The sequence below is a fragment of the Rosa rugosa genome, chromosome 7, assembly GCF_958449725.1.
Source record: "Rosa rugosa chromosome 7, drRosRugo1.1, whole genome shotgun sequence".
Taxonomy (NCBI): domain Eukaryota; kingdom Viridiplantae; phylum Streptophyta; class Magnoliopsida; order Rosales; family Rosaceae; genus Rosa; species Rosa rugosa.
The window spans coordinates 14,743,548-14,761,872 of NC_084826.1; the positions used below are offsets into that span (position 1 = coordinate 14,743,548).

Here is an 18,325-nt window from a genome sequence, read left to right on the forward strand (position 1 = left end):
TTCTTTTCATTACACTCATGCTTAGATTTAAACAACAATTTTTTTTTCTTCAATTAAGAGTAGAAAAAAAATCATGTAATTCAGTCAATAGATTTGCACGTACATACGATTAATAGATTTGCATAACACGTGTACAACCTTTGTTGGGTTCTTGCAAATTTTGAAAATATAATGTGAAAAATACATATTCATTTGATTGTATATATTCTTTTGTTCATTGTTTTCTCTTTATGTAGCTACGGTTTAACGTTAGATCTGAATTTATTATTTTTTGTTTGTTTTTCTCTTATATTTATAGATTGTAGATGTTAACTAATGGTTGCTAACGTGAATTTTTTTTTTCTTACATCTTAATTTAGACATAAGTATTTTCCGAATTTAATTTATTAATGCTATTTTTTTTGGATGAAATTAATCAATATTTGGAAAGAAAAGTTAACGTCTATTTCTTGACACATAATTCAATATATTAATGCCATTTGGAAAGAAAAATTAAAGAAAAGAATTTAATTAAATGAAGAAAAATATTGGTCAAAGAATCTGTAGACATATCTCTTAAATTAATACATAATTAATAGCTAATATTTTTTTTTGTACCTAATTAAATTAATTAATGTAATTGATTCACCCCTATCATCTAAAAAGAAATGTAAAAGAGTAAAATTGGTGTCGCAATAGTATGATGTGGCAAGATATATTATGTGGAATTGAAAATAAAAATTGTATTTACTAACATGACATGACACCTAGGATTTGAGGCCACAAATCTTAAGTCTCGTTGAGGCCCCATATCATTGCCCTTCTGCATTTATGTTCAATTACATGCATATGGTTTTGATAAGAAACAAATTAACTGCATAGTATTATGAGCAGTAGTTGATAACTCTCCAAAATTTGACCATGGGGAACGGTCCTCTCCAAAATTTGACCATGAGGAACGGTCCTCTCCCACTTCTGCATATATATGCATACAAAGGAATGATCGAGTACGTGATTCGAGTCCATTGCAGTATTGAATTTTGCTCTGCTCATCATTTACATTTCAGTACAACCCTCACGATTCCATTGGAGAAGATGAAGTTCTCCTATCATTCCATTCTTTTATTCATTCATTTCTCTGCTTTGTTCACTAACCCACATGCTAGCCCTAGTTATACTATTGGCTCCTCTCGCATCACAAAAGTTTCATTGCCTTCGTTCGAAGACTCATTGGTGTCGACCATGGAACTTCTACAAAATGTGACCTCTACCATGTCCCAAATCCATGATGATGATGGTGATCTATTTCTTAATGTTACTATTCAACATTGTGCAAATTTCCTTGGCGAAATTGCTGGAGTCTTGAATTGGACCCTTTCTTCGATTGATCAGGAATACACTAAAGCTTCATCTGGAGATTATAATAAATCTTATACAACAGGTGATGTTATTTCCCATGCTAGGACGTTGTTGAATGCTAGTCATGGCAGCCAAGAAACATGTATGGAGGTGCTCAATGGTACCAAACACTCCATGGTTGCAGGGAACCTCAAACAAGTGACCGCATCTATCTATGAAATCTTTGATATGTTGCAGATGCTACAAGCTTGTAGTCCTGATTTTTCCAAGGCTACTGGTGCTATACCAATTGGTTCGACTGGACTTGATGACTTCAAGATTACGCTAAAACCAAACGTCACTGTTTCACAAGATGGGAAGGGAGATTTCAAGCTAATAATGGATGCGATTGCGGCTGCACCAAGTCACTCGACCAAGTACTTTGTGATACTTGTTAAGAAAGGGGTTTACAACGAATATGTGAACATCAACAACACAAAATCGAATATGATCCTGATTGGAGAGGGTAAGGATGCTACTATCATTTCCGGGAGTAAAAGCGCAGGCTGCGGTTTGACAACATTTGATACAGCCACATTTGGTAAGACACTAAATATTTAATTCTTTGCTCAAATTCCAATTAAAAATAAAATTGTACGTACATTCGGACATAACTTCATATTTTTTTATTAACAAATTAATATATAACATATCATTTAGACCCCATTTCACTTTCGAATTTAACATCATTTCACCATACCATATATGGGTAAGTGTTGGGTCATTTGCACCATCGGTGCATAGAATAATTTTCAACCATATATATAGTTTCACTTAATTATAACGACAATCAATTCACAACCTCAAAATTAACATTTCAAATTACTAGTCATAATTAATGTTTATATATGTTTGACTTCCAATAGCTGTTAGAGCCCAAGGATTCGTTGCAATTGACATAGGGTTCGAGAACACAGCAGGTCAAAATAATAAGCAAGCGGTCGCACTTCTGTCTGGCGGCGACCACTCTGTCTTCTATCGGTGCAAGATAACAGGAAATCAAGACACATTGCTTGTGCAAGCCGGCCGCCAGTTCTTCCGAGAATGCCAAATCACCGGCACTGTCGACTTCATCTTTGGCTATGGCACTGTCGTCTTCCAAAAATGCAACATTTACATCAAGAAAAACCAAATTGGCGGCACTAGTGTCATCGCTGCCCACGGCCGTAACTCCTCAACAGACTCATCCGGCTTTTCATTCCAATTCTGCAATATCGATGGAGACCCTAAGGTGTCCGCTGTGGAGCCAACTCAAGAAGGCGCGTACCTCGGTCGGAGTTGGGGCATTTATGCACGAACAGTGTTCATGCAGTCGTCTATAAGTGATGTTCTAAGGCCGGAGGGTTGGCTTCAATGGCATCTAGATCCTGAAGACAAACTATATTTCGGTGAGTACCAGAATTCTGGGCCTGGTGCGGCGCTTGGAGGCCGGGTGAAGTGGCCTGGTTTTCATAAGATGACCGCATCTGATGCTGATAAATATACAGTGGCCAACTTTATTGATGGGAATTCATGGCTAGCTTCTTTAGGCATCCCATACACACAGGGATTGGATCCGCCGGCCAATCCTCCAACCAATCCGCCGACCAATCCGCCAGCTAATCCGCCTGCCAATCCTCCAGCCAATCCTCCAGCCAATCGGCCGGCCAATCCGCCAGCCAATCCGCCAATGGCAGCTTCAACAATCATAGTCACAACCTACAAAAAGTTCATTTCGAGTTTTTACACCAGCGATTGAAATTAGCAAAAGAGTTTAAGGAAATTATCAAGCTGTATTTTGAGGTTTTATCACTTAAATCATTCACCTAATAAGTTTTTTCTTGGTAAGTGTGAACTTGTGAGTTTGACTTATGAGAAAAACTAGTTGTTGTAATTCAGTTATTGATGTAATAATAATAAAAAAAATCATTCACCTAATTTTTTTTGTTGTTTCAAATTTTAGCGGCAAGACAGATCAATGATTAAGCAACAAAGACATGATAAACTAGTCAAAAATTTAAGGGTTTTTGTCAATTTACCCCATTTTTAGAGATTTTTTTCCCACTTACCCCATTAAGTTTTTTTAATCCCCTCTTACTTAAAACACTCTAAGGATGTATTCCCTAATACCCCATTAAGGTTTTTTTTTTTTGTTTTTATATATTTTTTTAATACCATTTTACCCTCATCCCTTTGTTACTTAGAGAGAGAAAGAGAAAATGGAAGAGAGAGAAACCATATGATACTTTGCTTAAGCCGGTCACCGGTCGCCGGAATCCGGCCAACTTTCTCCAGAATCTGGTCACCGATCGCTGGATTCTGGTCACCTGCCGCCGGCCACCGGACTTTTCTGAAAACCTCACCGGAAAAGTTTATTGCCCCCCAATAGAGGGGCAATAATGGTCTCTTGCCCTCCAATAGACGTCTATTACCCCAATAGTCTATTGCCCCCCAATAGACGTCTATTGGTCCCCAATAGATATTTCAGTTGTCGGAATGTGAGCTAATCTCCCTAAATTTAGACAAATAAAACTTTGATTAAAGAAAAAAAGGGGAAGTTTACATCAATTTAAAACTTCTATTACCCTCCAATAGATGTCTATTGCCCCCAATACCCTTTTCTACAACCTATACCCATCAAAGTTTGATGATGTAATATGAAATGCCCAATCACATATTTGGGCAATCAAATTGTAAGTTTACTAAAAACTTTGGAATGATTTCATGTAGTAGAGGAGAGGCAATACATTTATTTATCATAAAATAAAAGCTTACAAAATAACAAAATATCAAGAAAATAATAACTTGTGGATCCTTGATGGTTAACGTGAGATGCTTCTAAAATGGTAAGCTTTCAAAACCAAATCCGGCAACGGTTGGCTTTACCGCAACTCAAAGAAACGACGTCGCACAGAGGCATGGACTCCTCGTCCTCCATTTCTATTAAACCGCCACAAAAACCAAATCTCAGTCTTCCAGTCTCTCTGATCATTCTTCTTCTCACTCACTCCAAAATGGCGAGTCGACTCGTTCTCGGGTTCACACTCGCGCTCTGCTCCTCTTCTCCTCCCGCCCAGCTCTCTGCAAGGACGTTGTCGTCGACGACGACGAGGATCTCAGCTTCCTCGATGAGCCGACCGAGCAGGGCCACGACGTGGCGCCTCACTATCCAGATCCTGACAAATTTGATGGCGAGACCTACGCCGACGCCGACGACTTCTCCGATTTCGATGAGGGCGATCATGAGGCGTACAAGGAGCCGGAGGTCGACGAGAAGGACGTCGTCGTTTTGAAGAGGGCGTACTTCAACGAGACGGTGAAGAAGAACAATCGGAGAGAGAGAGAGAGAGTGTGTGTGTGTGCAGATCGCGGAGAGAGGAGAGAGAAAAAGTGAGAGTAGTGGCAGGTGTAATTAATTAATTAAGTTAAGGGCAAAACTGTAATTTTATTTTAAACAAGGAAAGTGCGAATACAAATTTATTGCTGGGGCAAGTGAGATTATTTTGGCAAAATTTGGTGCTTTGGGTCAGGAACCCAAAATTTAATCATATCTCTCTCACCCGACCCGATCCGATCCGATCCGATCCGAACTCTAGCTTATGAGTCATATTTGGGCCAGAGTGATGGACTGGGCTTTTGAAACATGGCCGTGTCTAAAACCCGACCCGAACTCCAAGCTTCTAATATCGATTCGTTACAAACCCGAGTCTCACCGCCAAGGCATGGGACGCAGCAGCAGGAGTAGGAAGGAGGCCTCATCCAGTCGACGCAGACGAAAGTCCGACGACTCCGACTCCGACTCCGATTCGTACACCGACTCCGACGATTCCGACAGCCTCGACTCCTCTCCGGCGAGGAGTTCCGGCAAGCGCAAGGAGCGAAGCAGTCGCAGCAGAAAGAGCAGCAGCCGCCGCCGGAACCACTCCGACGACGAGTCGTATGAAAGCGACGACAGCGACCGCAAGAAGAAGAGGTCGTCGAGGAACGTCACCGAGGAGCAAATCGCCGAGTACTTGGCTAAGAAGGCACAGAAAAAGGTTGGCCTTTTTTTGGTTTGTTAGGGTTTTGTGTTTTGTATTTCAAATGTGAAATGTTGTTTGATTGTTGTGGTTTTGGTTGATTTAGGCCGCTCGAGTAGCTAAGAAGCTGAAATCGAAGACGGTTTCGGGTTATTCCAATGATTCGAATCCCTTTGGTGATTCCAATCTCAATGAGACGTAAGTTTCTTTTTCATTTTTGGGGATTCTAGTTCTGTTTTCTTTGTTTGAGTCAGTTTGGTGTAGTGTGTATATGCATTTGTTGTAACAATTGTAGTTTTCGGAAGTAATAGGTTATACTTATAAGTAAGCTTATGGTTGGCGATGCAGAACTTTTCACTAGAACTAGAACTTATGATAATGATGCAAGAAAATTTTCACTTAGAAGTTTAATTCACCAACTAAAAAAATGTTGAATTTGGCTAATCTCACCAGATGAGAAACACTAGTTGTAGTGCAATGTAATGTCTGACGTTATATTCACAGCATTAGGACATAATTGTGCTTCATTGGCTGGTTCCTTAAGGTTGAAGTTATTAAGTTTCTCTATGAATGGCCCTGGTAAGGTTGAAATATGGGTTGTGACAGATATATTGGCTGTAAAACTGAAGGATATATCTATAGATATTTTCATATTGAGGAAATGTCAAATTATGCATGACTTCATCAGTACTTTCAGTGCTGAGGTATAAAATACAGATGGCAAGTTCATATTTCTTTCGGTCCTATATACAAAACATAGCTAAGCATCCATCTGCATACATATGACACTTATACCAAGTCGTATAACCAAATAATTTAAATTGTATGCTTGAACATGAAATTCATATTTCTCTACTATCCCTCTATGAATAGGATACATATTTCCATACTATTCCTCTGTGAAATGCATATATCCCTACTTGAATATGAAATATTTCCAGTACATTATTATAAGCCCATTTTCGGACCAATAATATGTAAAAAATAAGCATACTTACTGACCTAGTGATAAGATAGGTAGGTGGTTGATTTGAAATTTTGTGCTAAGTGACTAGCTAGGTAGTTGGGTGCTTGCCTCCATCTTCTTCAACTTCGATTTTAGCCAAATGTCCCATAGTTTTCATCACAAATTCTATGGACATCCGATATTTCTTGGATATCAGGCCATATTGTCCAAATATTGGGTATTTTCCTTCCCTACAACCCCCCCCCCCCCCCCCCCCCCCCCCGGCAAATCTGTGTTAGTGACCCAAGAAAGAGGTAGATATGTCAAACCATGGATACAGCTAGAGTTTCTTATTCTTGTTAACATATATTGTTTTGCTGAACTATCTATTGATAATGTCTATAAGTAAATTAAGAGCTGCTTTACTATCTGTAATGTATATATTTGAGTTGATGCTATGCTGTCGCAGATTTGTATGGAGAAAGAAGATTGAGCGTGATGTCTCCCACGGCGTGCCACTCGACGTGTATTCAGTTAAAGCTGAGAAGCAAAGACAGAGAGACAGGATGGTACATTTATAACCCAACAAGACTTATCGGCTTATCAATTTCCTAATTGTTGCATTTCTTTGCCTTGTGTTGTTAAGGTCTTATCTGTCTTGTCTAAGGCTTTACATAATATTAACTTTTACTTCCAATTAGTTAAAATGTTTGATCCATATGTTAGCAATCGTGTCTTGTATAAACAATCTTAGTTGAGTTGTAGGATTTGATTGAAATTCATGATCTAAGACTTTAATTTGATCTCATTTCTTACCGGGAGCATCATAAATTTTTGCAGCACTATGGCTGGACTGTATAATGAACTGATCAGCTTGGAATAAAGTCTGTAGGCATTGTACTGAACATGAAATCGAGTCATTGTTTCACTAGAATTGGGGAGAGTTACCTTACAAATGTGGCCTTGGGGCTCTGTGGCTTTCATTTAAAAACAAATAAGAAAAAGGAATTTACTGATGCATGGCCATAACAAAGAAATAAAACAGAAAACACTTCATGATCAAGAGATAGGTGACATGTTTGAAATTTTTATAACTATGAACGGCGCTGATCCCTGCAGTTGTTAATCTTTTACCAAGGCACTTTCATTTGTCTTGATTGGTTCACCTTTTCTTTTGGTAACCCTCTTATGTACGCTTAGTAGTTGCATGTTTAGTGTGATAGGGCAGACAGAACTCATAAGCAGCATGGCTAGCCTTAAACTGTGACTACAATTATTTTGATACCATGTCACCTAGAATATAGTCAACCTGTATTAGTTATCTCCTGTCGGTTAGAGGGTTGGTTCTTGGTCACACGTGTGTCTGTGTGTAGCTGAATGTGTTCAAAAGAGATTACTTCCGTACCCAGGATGGGTTGAACCCTACGTAAGTTAGGTGGTTTGGGAGGTTCGGTTTCAGTGGCTTTACATATTTAGTTTATTGACTCCTGATACCTGTTCTGATACCATGTCATCTAGAATCATATAAGTTATTTCCCTTAGAGGGTTGGTTCTTGCATACATGTGTGTCTGTGTGCAGCTTGTTCTAAAGCAATTAGTCCTTTATCCAGGACAGGGAGAACCTTATATAAGCTAGGTGGGTTGGGAGGTTGTTTCAGTGTCTTTACATATCTAGTTTATTTACTCCAGATACCTGTGTGATATACACATCTGTGGCGGTACTTGGCAGTGTATTTTAAGTATCTCCATCAGCTCATGCCATGCCACAGACTTTTGTTAATTCCCAACCTTTTCTGTTTTGCTTACTTGAAATTCTAATATGTTTAAGTTCATTATGCAGGCTGAGATAGAAAAGGTTAAGAAGAGAAGGGAGGAAAGAGCACTTGAAAAAGCTCAACATGAGGAAGAAATGGTAAGTTTATTGCCTGGTATGCCAAGAACTTTTCTCTTGAGAATGTTGGCATAATGAATTGGTGTGCATTTTGCCATTGGGAATAATATTTTTGTTGTTGTCATTTCTTCTTACCTTATTGGTTGATATCATTGTAGTTTTGTTATGCACCTTTCATTTCTTTCTGCAGGCGCTGCTTGCCAGAGAACGCGCTCGGGCTGAGTTCCAAGACTGGGAGAAAAAAGAAGAAGAGGTATTCTATTTATATACCCTTCTTTTTGCTGTGAACTTTGAATGCTCTTGTATAAGTTAACATGTTATACCGCTTTTGTTGTGCCTGGTGATAGTTCCACTTTGATCAAAGCAAAATGAGGTCAGAGATCAGATTGCGTGAAGGGCGTATCAAGCCAATTGATGTACTTTCCAAGCATCTCGATGGCTCAGATGATTTAGATATTGAGATAAATGAGCCATACATGGTTTTCAAGGTAATACTCTTGTGGGACTATTCTTGCTACTTAATTTCATTTGATTTTTGTTCATTGCATTTTAAAGTCTTCTCAACTTTATTACGGCTGGAAATTTTCAACCACCTGTACTTCACAATGTGTGAGATAAACAGGGAATATAGATGTTTCTTTCCAGGGGTACTTATGTGTTTGCCTCTCCCTCTATGTATGTGTGGAGAAGGGGTATTCTTTGTTAGGTCATTGCTCCTTATCACTACTTATCAAGTCGGTTCTTGATTTGCAGCAAGAAGATTCTCATTCTTTTTTCTACTTTTTTCCCTGAAATGAAGAATGGTCTCAATTTTAAGCACGGACCATCATTTTTTTTAGTGTTCGGAATATTGATATACTCCTTTCAGTTCTCCATTTTGGTTATGTGTATTTGAAACTCTTTTTGTAACCAGTCAGTGAAGAAGGCGAGTTCTTGTTTTTCTCCCTGAAATGAAGAATGGTCTCAATTTTAAGCATGGACCATCATTTTTTTTAGTGTTCGGAATATTGATATACTCCTTTCAGTTCTCCATTTTGGTTATGTGTATTTGAAACTCTTTTTGTAACCAGTCAGTGAAGAAGGCGAGTTCTTGTTTTTCTCCCCATTGGTGTGTTATGTGTAGAATACAGGGAGAGAGTGTAGGTCTTTTTTTTTTTGGGTGAAGTGTGAAGTTGCTTTTTGTTTGTGGGGGAGGTTGTTTTTGGAGGCAGGTTTGAGTTGGGAGATGCCAGCAGGGAGTGTTGCTCTAATAAGTGCAAGGTATCTTGGCAATGGCCAAGGGAAGAAGGCTAAAGTTCTCTGGGTTGCGGTGACCTAGCTGTCATTTGGGTGCCTTTGATGGAAATAAATAGAAGAGTTATCTGAGGATTATACAGGTGCGGGGATAGAGGGAGGAGCTATGGGATAGAGTAAAACTTTTGGCAGCTCTATGGGTTCTGTTTATACACTTTTTTTTTGCTTATTCGGCCTGACAGAAATCCAAGGCGATAGCATCTCTCGTCATTTGTTTGTTTGGAGGACAGCTGTAGTCTAAGCATAAGGTCTTTAGTGTATCTTGTCTACAGCTTTTAAATTGTATTTGGTGTAGCTTTCTGGTTTCTGCTGGTTGTCTGTCTTTGTTTGTGGACTACTTGTAGACTTTTATTGTATTATTCTTGTGTTAATTAAATTTTGTTACATCAGAAAAAAAGTAGTCAATAATTGGGAAGCTCAAAATTTTCTATAACTATTATTTCTGTCTATGTTCTGTTGTATTTTTTATAGACAATTAAATGGAGGCATATAATTTACATTGGCTTTTGACATGTATGATTCAGGGCTTGACGGTAAAGGAAATGGAAGAGCTTCGAGATGACATCAAAATGCATCTTGATTTGGACAGGGCAACCCCTACACATATAGAATACTGGGAGGTATTATTCCTTTCTCTTTTCCTTTTATTGCTTTCTACCTTTGACATGGTCTACTTAACTAAAGAATACGAGCACTTCAGATTACTCAAAGTCATGATGATAACTAAAGATCAGTGTCTTCTGTTATGCATTTGGTTTAATTCATGTAAGTGGTGGTGAACTTCAAACATTTAGGGTTTAGGGTTTAGAGCTGGTGCTCCTTTATTTGGCTCAAAGAACTTGTTTCTTTAAAAAGAAAATTGGGTCTCCTTGGAGTTGTCTTGGGGTTAGTAGTTCAATTATACTCGTAGCAAATGAGTAAACTAAAGGAATGTGAAAGATTGCAGATTGGCCAGCTGAAATTGATTGCTTGGTCTTCATTTGATTACCTGAAATTTTTATTAATGAACTGTAAATAGTGCAAATGGTGCCTGAAAATGATATATTTGAGAACCAAGGTTCAATGGTGAACCATTTCTTGATATGTGCCATTTGGCAGGCACTTTTGGTGGTTTGCGATTGGGAGCTATCTGAAGCTCGGAAAAAGGATGCTTTGGATCGAGCTAGGGTTCGTGGGGAGGAACCTCCTGCCGAGTTACTTGCTGAACAAAGAGGCATGCATTCTAGCATTGAAGCAGATGTCAAGAATCTCTTGGAAGGGAAGACTTACAGTCAGTTGGAGGCATTACAGTCTGAAATTGAGTCACAGATGCGTTCTGGTACAGCCAAGGTCGTTGAGTATTGGGAGGCTGTTCTTACACGCCTCCATATATTCAAGGCAAAGGTACGTATCACTAGATTCTTGAAAAGCTTTTGATGTTATTTACAGCTACATGGTTGAGTCTTACTATTTAAGTGCTGCTAATACAGGCCTGTTTGAAAGAAATCCATGCTAAAATGTTGCACAAGCATCTGCAACGCCTTGAGGGACGAGAGGATGATGAAGAGAAATTGGATATGCCCGATGACTTGCAACCTGAAGAGGAGAGTGAGCCTGATGCTAATGGTATGCACACTTTTCATTTGCAGTAAACAAATAGTTTTATTTTTCATTTTTTATTATTTATTTTATTTTTATTCTAATATGGATTGTCATAATAGGTGCTGAAACATATTCACCAGAACCTGTAGAGGAGGAGATCCACATTGCTGAAGAAGAGGCTGAAGAGGCCGGTTCATTTTCACCTGAACTATTACATGGAGATGAAAATGAGGAAGTGATGGACCCTGAAGAGGATAGGGCTATACTGGTAAACCTTTTAATAATACGTGAGCATGCAAGTTTTCAAAGTGCTTTGGTGTGACCATACAACTCTTTTGCTATGTTAATAGGAACGCAAGCGTATGGCCGTATTAGAAGAACAACAAAGACGAATTCAAGAGGCTATGGCATCAAAGCCAGCTCCACCATCAGAAGATAACTTTGAGATGAAGGCTGCCATGAAAGCCATGGGTGCCATGGAGGAAGGTGATGCAATATTTGGCTCTGGTTCTGAAGTGAACCTTGACTCACAGGTACTTCATCTTGCCCATTTTCCCAATTACCATTTTTGTTCTTCTATTAACTTGTGGATAGAAGTTGACAATTTCATGGATGCAGGTTTACTGGTGGCACGACAAGTACCGACCTAGAAAGCCGAAATATTTCAACCGTGTTCACACAGGATATGAATGGAACAAGTACAATCAGACCCACTATGATCACGATAACCCACCTCCAAAGATTGTGCAAGGATATAAATTCAACATCTTCTATCCAGACCTTGTTGACAAGATAAAGGCTCCAACTTATACTATTGAGAAGGATGGAAACAGCAGCGAGACCTGCATTATAAGGTTTCATGCAGGGCCACCTTACGAAGACATTGTAAGTTTTCTTTGATCTGAAAAATTGAATGCTGTTGATGAATTCTGTTTACGAGTAAATTACTGAAATATTATTTATCACAGGCATTCCGTATAGTGAACAAAGAATGGGAATACTCTCACAAGAAGGGGTTTAAATGCACATTCGAGCGTGGAATTTTGCACGTATACTTTAACTTCAAACGATACCGGTACCGCAGGTGATGTGGCTGGTCTGCAACTGGTTCACACAGTTTCATTTCATATGTTCTGGGTTAGTGAAGAAAAAAAAACGGAAACAAAGAGCTTGTACTCACTACTCACTTGTGTTGTAGTTTATGTAATATAAGATTGAGTGCTGCTATTGCCACCTTATTAACTAGTTTGTTCATCCTACATTCTCATCTCACTCTACATATATATTTATTAATTTCAAGTTTACTTTGTTCACCCATTTGCAGTATTTAAAATACCCTTTTTCAATGTCGAGTTTAACTCGAATTTTTTTTTCTATTTGGCTTCTTCCGCGTCTCTCTTAGTTCTTTTGGGCCTTCTCCTCGTCTCTCTTTGTCAATCAGTCTCAGGATGTCTCAGTCAATCAGTCTCATCGATAGAGGTTCGGCGTATATACATACTGAAAACTATAAAATTGTTTAGTAGAGGTTCACCGAAGACTATTCAATATTTCGGTTATACTCTACCGAATGAAACAAAAATCTGTAACTTTCAGTTCTACAATCATAAATGAAGAAACATGAAAACAAAAAAAACTATTACCTCATTTTTAGGCTCCAAGTAGGTGTTTCTAGACTCCATTAGCGTTAATATGATATATTTTGAGGCATAAAAGTCGTTAGCTTAACAAGAGAACGATTAATGATGATGAATGCTAAGAAAAAAAGCGTTAGGATTTAACGATGGATGAAAAGATTAAGAATGATTCTTAAAGTATGTGTTCTTTAGGGTGTAATAAGAAAAAATAAATTGTAATTTTCGATAAGATATTTTCTTTTATTGTAATTTTACATTAGGGTATTTTAGTTTTTCAGTAAATCAGAAACTTATAGGGTGAACATAATAATTAGTAAGGTGGCAATAGCCGCACCCTAAAAGATTTTGAAGTCCAGTTCAGTTACTGTTGTCCGGACTCACGAATGCTGCACAATAATAATTGCACCATCACCCCAGTTCAAACACAAGTTTTCATTCCAGCATTGAACTAGTGTAAACTTGATGCTTTGATATTGATCCGCACTCTGGCTTCTTGAACCAACATTAGATTAGGCTGCAGCACTAAACTTCATTCTTGAAATTAGGCATTTTGTGCAAACGAGGCATTCAACTGAGATGAAATTCAATTCATCCCTTAATAGGGTATTAAAACCCTAGGAAAGGAATTCATTCTCTCACCTCCGGTCAACAATGAATAATAAAAAAAAAATCATAACCCTAGCCTTTTTTGTCCTAGCGACGTTTTTATGACGTAAGTCATTATGAAGGTGTTTATAATCGTAATTTACTATTATGAATATGAACGATTCAGGTTGAACATATTTTATTTGTCTATTAATTTGATCTAGTTCAATCGTTAAGATACTATCAATTTCGCTAAAAATTTGCATAAGTGATCTACTTATGGAGAAAAAATTGAACGGTCAAGATGCCGATATGTGATTGAAAAATAGGTCTCATAAGCAATCTTTTAAAATGGTTAAAAAAAAAAAAGTATCTTACTAGAAGTTCCATTTATATATAGTGGGTGGGAATGATGTGGCTACCTAGAGTTTATAAACAGAAACCTCTGATTTGGTTACCTCCTGAAAATCCGTAGAGTTCATTTATGAGTTGAAAATGGCGTGCTTCCCATTATGTGTATCTAAACATTGTCTCGTTCTCGTTCAGATGCTCAATGATGTTCTAGAAGAAATCAATAAGACCCGCAACATCATCCGTGTAGCCAATGAGGTCTACTACAATATACTTTCTCTAAAAGGAGCCCCATTTGATAGATTTGTGGATGTTGTCTAATCCTCTGTGAAGACCTTTAAAATTTTGTTTAATCATCACAATAACTACCAAACCGTTCTTAAAAAACTTGCTGCGGTTCCCATATTTGTACTGACCTGTAGAAGAAGAGTTAAAAGTGAGGACTAATGAAATAGTTGCAAATGAAAACTGCACAATCAACCCAGTTTAAAAACAACTCATAAAACTTTCAAGAATTTATTCATCATTCAATCCAACAGAATATATCCCCCAATCTTTTGTTCAATTACGGTATATGTGGTAACTTTGCATTTCTTTGCCATTTTTGTGGCTAGTTTATATTTCTTTTGATTGTATTTACGTTCCATGATTTCCTATATAATTTGGTTTTATAGAGTGCCTATGATGTTTGTAATGAGTCATTTTCTCAGATTGTTTTCTTTATCTCAATAAAATTTTGACGTTTCATTTGAAAAATAGATTACTGTTCACTTAAATGCTCTGGTCTAAGGTAGTATTTCCAATTTTGCACATTAATCCTTCAAATAACTTGTCATTCATCCATTTGTTGGCAGAATCATTTCTTATTATGGGGGGTTATTATACTTCACTACATCATTACTTCGGTATGAAATGTGTTTTCAAATGCTTGTCCCTTTCTCATTGAACGGAGTATGCTAATGATGATTACCAATTCCTACACTCGGGAAGCATTGAAGCAATGAAAGTCATACTAAAATAATAAAATGGTAAAAGTCAATGTAATCTTTGTTCTTTGACTAATCCCATTTCAAAAGTGGCTTTTTTTCTATATTTGCCCACTCTGTAATCCCCTAATATTATTTATAGGTCTCACATTTCCACTAAAGTTTGTGGAGTGATAATTAGCAATACCAATTAACAATCTCCTCAAAAAAAAAAAAAAAAAAACCAATTAACAATATGTTCATGAATGTACATGAGGATGAGGATCTGCATTAGTCTCAACTCCATACTTAAATCATTTTACTAAACTCGAGCTGAAACTCCATATGTGTAATAAAATGTTAAGTATTAGTAGTGCTTCCATTGGTTGCAAAATATGATAAAACTTGACTTCTAGTAATGTGCTTCGTTTGATAGATTGTTCATTTTCAATTCAAACTTTCTGCAAATTAAATGCTGTCCTCTTTTTCAAAAGTTTCCTTCCTTTTTTCTCCAAAAAGATTCCAATAACCCCATATCTTCTTCTCCTCCATCATTTTAAGCTTTCTGCACAAAGAATCTGATCCTAGCTAGTCTTTTTCTCCTCTCCACTCAACTCATCCATAGCAAAGAATCACTTTAGCTTCTATGGGCTTCTCAGAGTCAGAGCCATGCTTGATGGTTGGTATCATCAATTACATACTCTCTCCTTGGGAACATGAATATTCAAAGATTTTATACATATATATGATTATATCGACAGGACCACAACCCCATTTAACTTCAATGTACCTAGTGGGAGATGTTTTCTTGAATATATATGTCGGGATGTTATATTGTTAAGTTGTTAATGACTCAATATATATGGCGTATCTCATATTCAAAGATGTGACTCCAATATCTAATTAATGACAACATAAAATGCGGATTAATTGTCTCGAAAGAGAAGATTTCCATTATTTTAGGAGTAATGTATTGTACACGTACTGATATAGTTCTAACAGTACCAACTTGATTAATTATGAAGCACTTCTTGATCTGAAGTTTGGATTATGCACTGGAGTTCTTGAACAACATCCTTCATGGTTGGTCTATCTCCCTTCTTTTCCCTCAGACAAGCAAGAGCAAGATCTAAGAAAAGCTTTACACTTCCCACAACAACATTCCCTGAAGACTCTTTATCTCTAAGCAGCCGCTGATCCACAACTTCCATAATCGTCCCATTGCTGGCTCTTACACTCACATAAATGACTAGATTCACATCATCTTCGCCACGCGAGAAATCAATGGCTTTCTGTGATGTCAAAAGCTCAAGCATCACAACCCCATAACTATAAACATCACTTTTATCAGTCAATTGGTAGTTTTTGTAATACTCAGGGTCTAAGTACCCCAATGTACCCTGAGCACAAGTTGAGACATGACTCAACCCCGGAAGAGCCAACCTGGAGAGCCCGAAATCTGATACTTTTGCATTGAATTCATCATCAAGTAATATATTGGTTGACTTGACATCTCTATGGTAGATGGGAGTGTGAGCAGCAGAATGTAAGTATCCCAATGCTTCTGCAGTTTGTAAAGCAATTCTCAGCCTACTTTTCCATTCAAGAAACGTGGAAAACTTACCATGTAAATGCTCACTAAGTGTCCCATTTGAAATGTACTCATAGAGCATCAGTGGCTGTTCGGCTTCCATGCAGTAACCCAAGAGTCTGACCAGGTTCTTGTGATTGACTTGGGATAGAATCCCAACTTCATTTAATACTTGTTCTGTGCTCTTTATGTTTCCCACTTTAGCTGACTTCACAGCCACTATAGTCCCATCTTCAAGCTCTCCTTTGTACACTTCTCCAAAACCACCACTCCCTAAAATTCGGTCTTTAGAGAATCCATTAGTGGCTTTCTTAACTTCTTTCAAGTGAAACATTCTAGCTGATTTCTTATCATTGCTCTTCAACATGTCTTCTCTCGCTTTTATAAGCTTTTCCTGCTCAGACAATCTGCAGGCCCTTTTTACTGTAATTATGGATATAACCACAGCTAGAACGAAAAAGGAGATTACCCCAATTGAGACCTTTAAACTCAGGCTAGCTTTGGTGTTTCTCTTGTTCTTCACACAAGTTGTCAGAACTTGATCCCAGTAGTAGCCCTTGTTGCAGAAGCAGCGAGAGCGGCCATTTGTAGCAGTAAGTGAACATTTAGAAGTGCTAGAACAGTCAGGCTGTGCACTACAAACCGGTTCATGTGGAGGAGCCCATTGAACTTCCAATCCATCTTGCCATTGATCAACAGGCTTGTTTACGTCCAAATGAAGAATGCTTCTAAAGGCTTTGCAACCTGAACTGTGAAGCCGAATCTTGTATGCTGAAGGTGTTCCACCAGCAACAAATGTGCAGCAAAGGTTGAGGGTGCTCTCACACTTGAGTGCTCGTTGTGTGTCAACATGCCCCGAGCTTTCCAAGTAGCGGTGACAAAGACTAGAGGGAGTGCAATTCAGAGGAGAAACCAAGAGCCGCGGAGAGCAGTTGAAGAGAAAGATGGTGTTTGATGAAGTGATGTTGAAAGGAAGTGACTGGTTTAACCAGAGGCCTTCACTCACCACCATGTCTCGAGTAACACACTCATTTCCTGGCAGCCATGGGGATGGTTGTACCACCATACGCTGGTGCGAAACCATAATTTGAAGCACTAGATAGTAACTTCCATTAAGGGCAGGGACATAGAGTTTCTTAGAGAAGGGGTCACATTTGAGAGAGTAGTCTGGATCACCACAACCGGGGTTTGTGCTTAGTGGATATGGGACTTTAAGGGAGCCACAGTCCGGGCATGTCTTTTGGGAAGAGCAGAGATGATCTAGGAAAATAAGGATGAAGAGACAGCTGCACAGTAAGCTTGGTATTGTGTTTCCCTTGGTTACCATTGTGCATGAAGCAAGGGGAAGTAATGAAAAAACCTTATGGTACATATGGGAAGGAAGATGGGGTAAATAAAAGGATACACTGCTACAGCAACAGAATAAAATGGAAAGTGGATGCAAGAATCTATGTTAAAAAACAAGGTTCCATTTATAATTTATTGGACCTGTGGATTCTCTTCTTTATAGGATGGTACATTGGTATTTTAATCCGTGACCTCTACTTAAGGAAAGCTGTTCCAGAAAAGGCTACATTAAAAACTAATGGCAAATCTAATTTCCTGTTTTGTTTGTTTGTAGTTAAAGTGTTAAACACAAACTACTAAAACAAGAAAACAGATCCATTAGAAAAATAAAAGAAGGAATTCCACAACATAATGGCCATCACACCAATGATATTTTTCAATGTTCTGTTCTCCAGTAAACAAACACGTGGATCGTGAATAGGATAAATTAAGGGATGCTTACACAGAACAGAAGTATGCGGTCCAGCCGATCTGTGTTCTCCCCAGCTAGCAAAGAATAATTGCGAGCTCCATACAAGAAAATTTAAATTCTTGCTAAAAAAGGATTATAAAGAAGAAGTCCATCAACCAATTATTCAATCATCATGCATACAATCCGTCTTCTGTGCCATTTTGTAATTTCAATTCCCTATGTGCAGAAAATGTATCAAAGATTATGTGCTTCACCACATTTATAAAGAGCGAGAGAAACTAGAGGACTCAACAGTTTAAGTCTGAAAATTAGAAAGGCCATAACAGAAAGGAAATTGCAAAGACCATCTCACAA

At 38.1% G+C, this 18,325-nt stretch overlaps 3 protein-coding genes across 3 annotated transcripts; 2 read left to right on the forward strand and 1 right to left on the reverse strand.

Moving 5' to 3' along the window:
- The first annotated feature begins 1,221 nt into the window (after positions 1 to 1,221).
- On the forward strand, positions 1,222 to 3,115 carry LOC133722895 (pectinesterase-like). Its single transcript, XM_062149751.1, has 2 exons — positions 1,222 to 1,918; positions 2,235 to 3,115. Exons 1-2 carry the CDS (start codon positions 1,222 to 1,224, stop codon positions 3,113 to 3,115), a joined length of 1,578 nt encoding a protein of 525 aa, XP_062005735.1.
- A 1,849-nt stretch (positions 3,116 to 4,964) lies between these two features.
- Positions 4,965 to 12,399, forward strand: LOC133721299 (splicing factor Cactin). The gene is made up of 13 exons (XM_062147873.1): positions 4,965 to 5,393; positions 5,482 to 5,573; positions 6,791 to 6,890; positions 8,162 to 8,233; positions 8,403 to 8,465; positions 8,560 to 8,700; positions 10,030 to 10,125; positions 10,604 to 10,888; positions 10,975 to 11,110; positions 11,206 to 11,354; positions 11,437 to 11,619; positions 11,705 to 11,971; positions 12,055 to 12,399. Exons 1-13 carry the CDS (start codon positions 4,980 to 4,982, stop codon positions 12,172 to 12,174), a joined length of 2,118 nt encoding a protein of 705 aa, XP_062003857.1. The 5' UTR covers positions 4,965 to 4,979; the 3' UTR covers positions 12,175 to 12,399.
- A 3,148-nt stretch (positions 12,400 to 15,547) lies between these two features.
- On the reverse strand, positions 15,548 to 18,307 carry LOC133723396 (wall-associated receptor kinase-like 20). Its single transcript, XM_062150224.1, has one exon. The coding sequence runs from the start codon at positions 17,582 to 17,584 to the stop codon at positions 15,635 to 15,637; it is 1,950 nt and encodes a 649-aa protein (XP_062006208.1). The 5' UTR covers positions 17,585 to 18,307; the 3' UTR covers positions 15,548 to 15,634.
- Between the last annotated feature and the right edge of the window lie 18 nt (positions 18,308 to 18,325).

What these genes read in the sequence shown, in the direction of transcription:
- LOC133722895 (XM_062149751.1), top strand. Translation starts at nt 1,222, where the DNA reads ATGGAACTTCTACAAAATGTGACCTCTACCATGTCCCAAATCCATGAT. An exon ending in ATTTGATACAGCCACATTTG is followed by an intron (nt 1,919 to 2,234) that starts GTAAGACACTAA and finishes TATATGTTTGAC; the next exon opens with TTCCAATAGCTGTTAGAGCC.
- LOC133721299 (XM_062147873.1), top strand. Translation starts at nt 4,980, where the DNA reads ATGGACTGGGCTTTTGAAACATGGCCGTGTCTAAAACCCGACCCGAAC. An exon ending in CTAAGAAGGCACAGAAAAAG is followed by an intron (nt 5,394 to 5,481) that starts GTTGGCCTTTTT and finishes TGGTTGATTTAG; the next exon opens with GCCGCTCGAGTAGCTAAGAA. An exon ending in CACATATAGAATACTGGGAG is followed by an intron (nt 10,126 to 10,603) that starts GTATTATTCCTT and finishes GCCATTTGGCAG; the next exon opens with GCACTTTTGGTGGTTTGCGA.
- LOC133723396 (XM_062150224.1), bottom strand. Translation starts at nt 17,584, where the DNA reads ATGTACCATAAGGTTTTTTCATTACTTCCCCTTGCTTCATGCACAATG.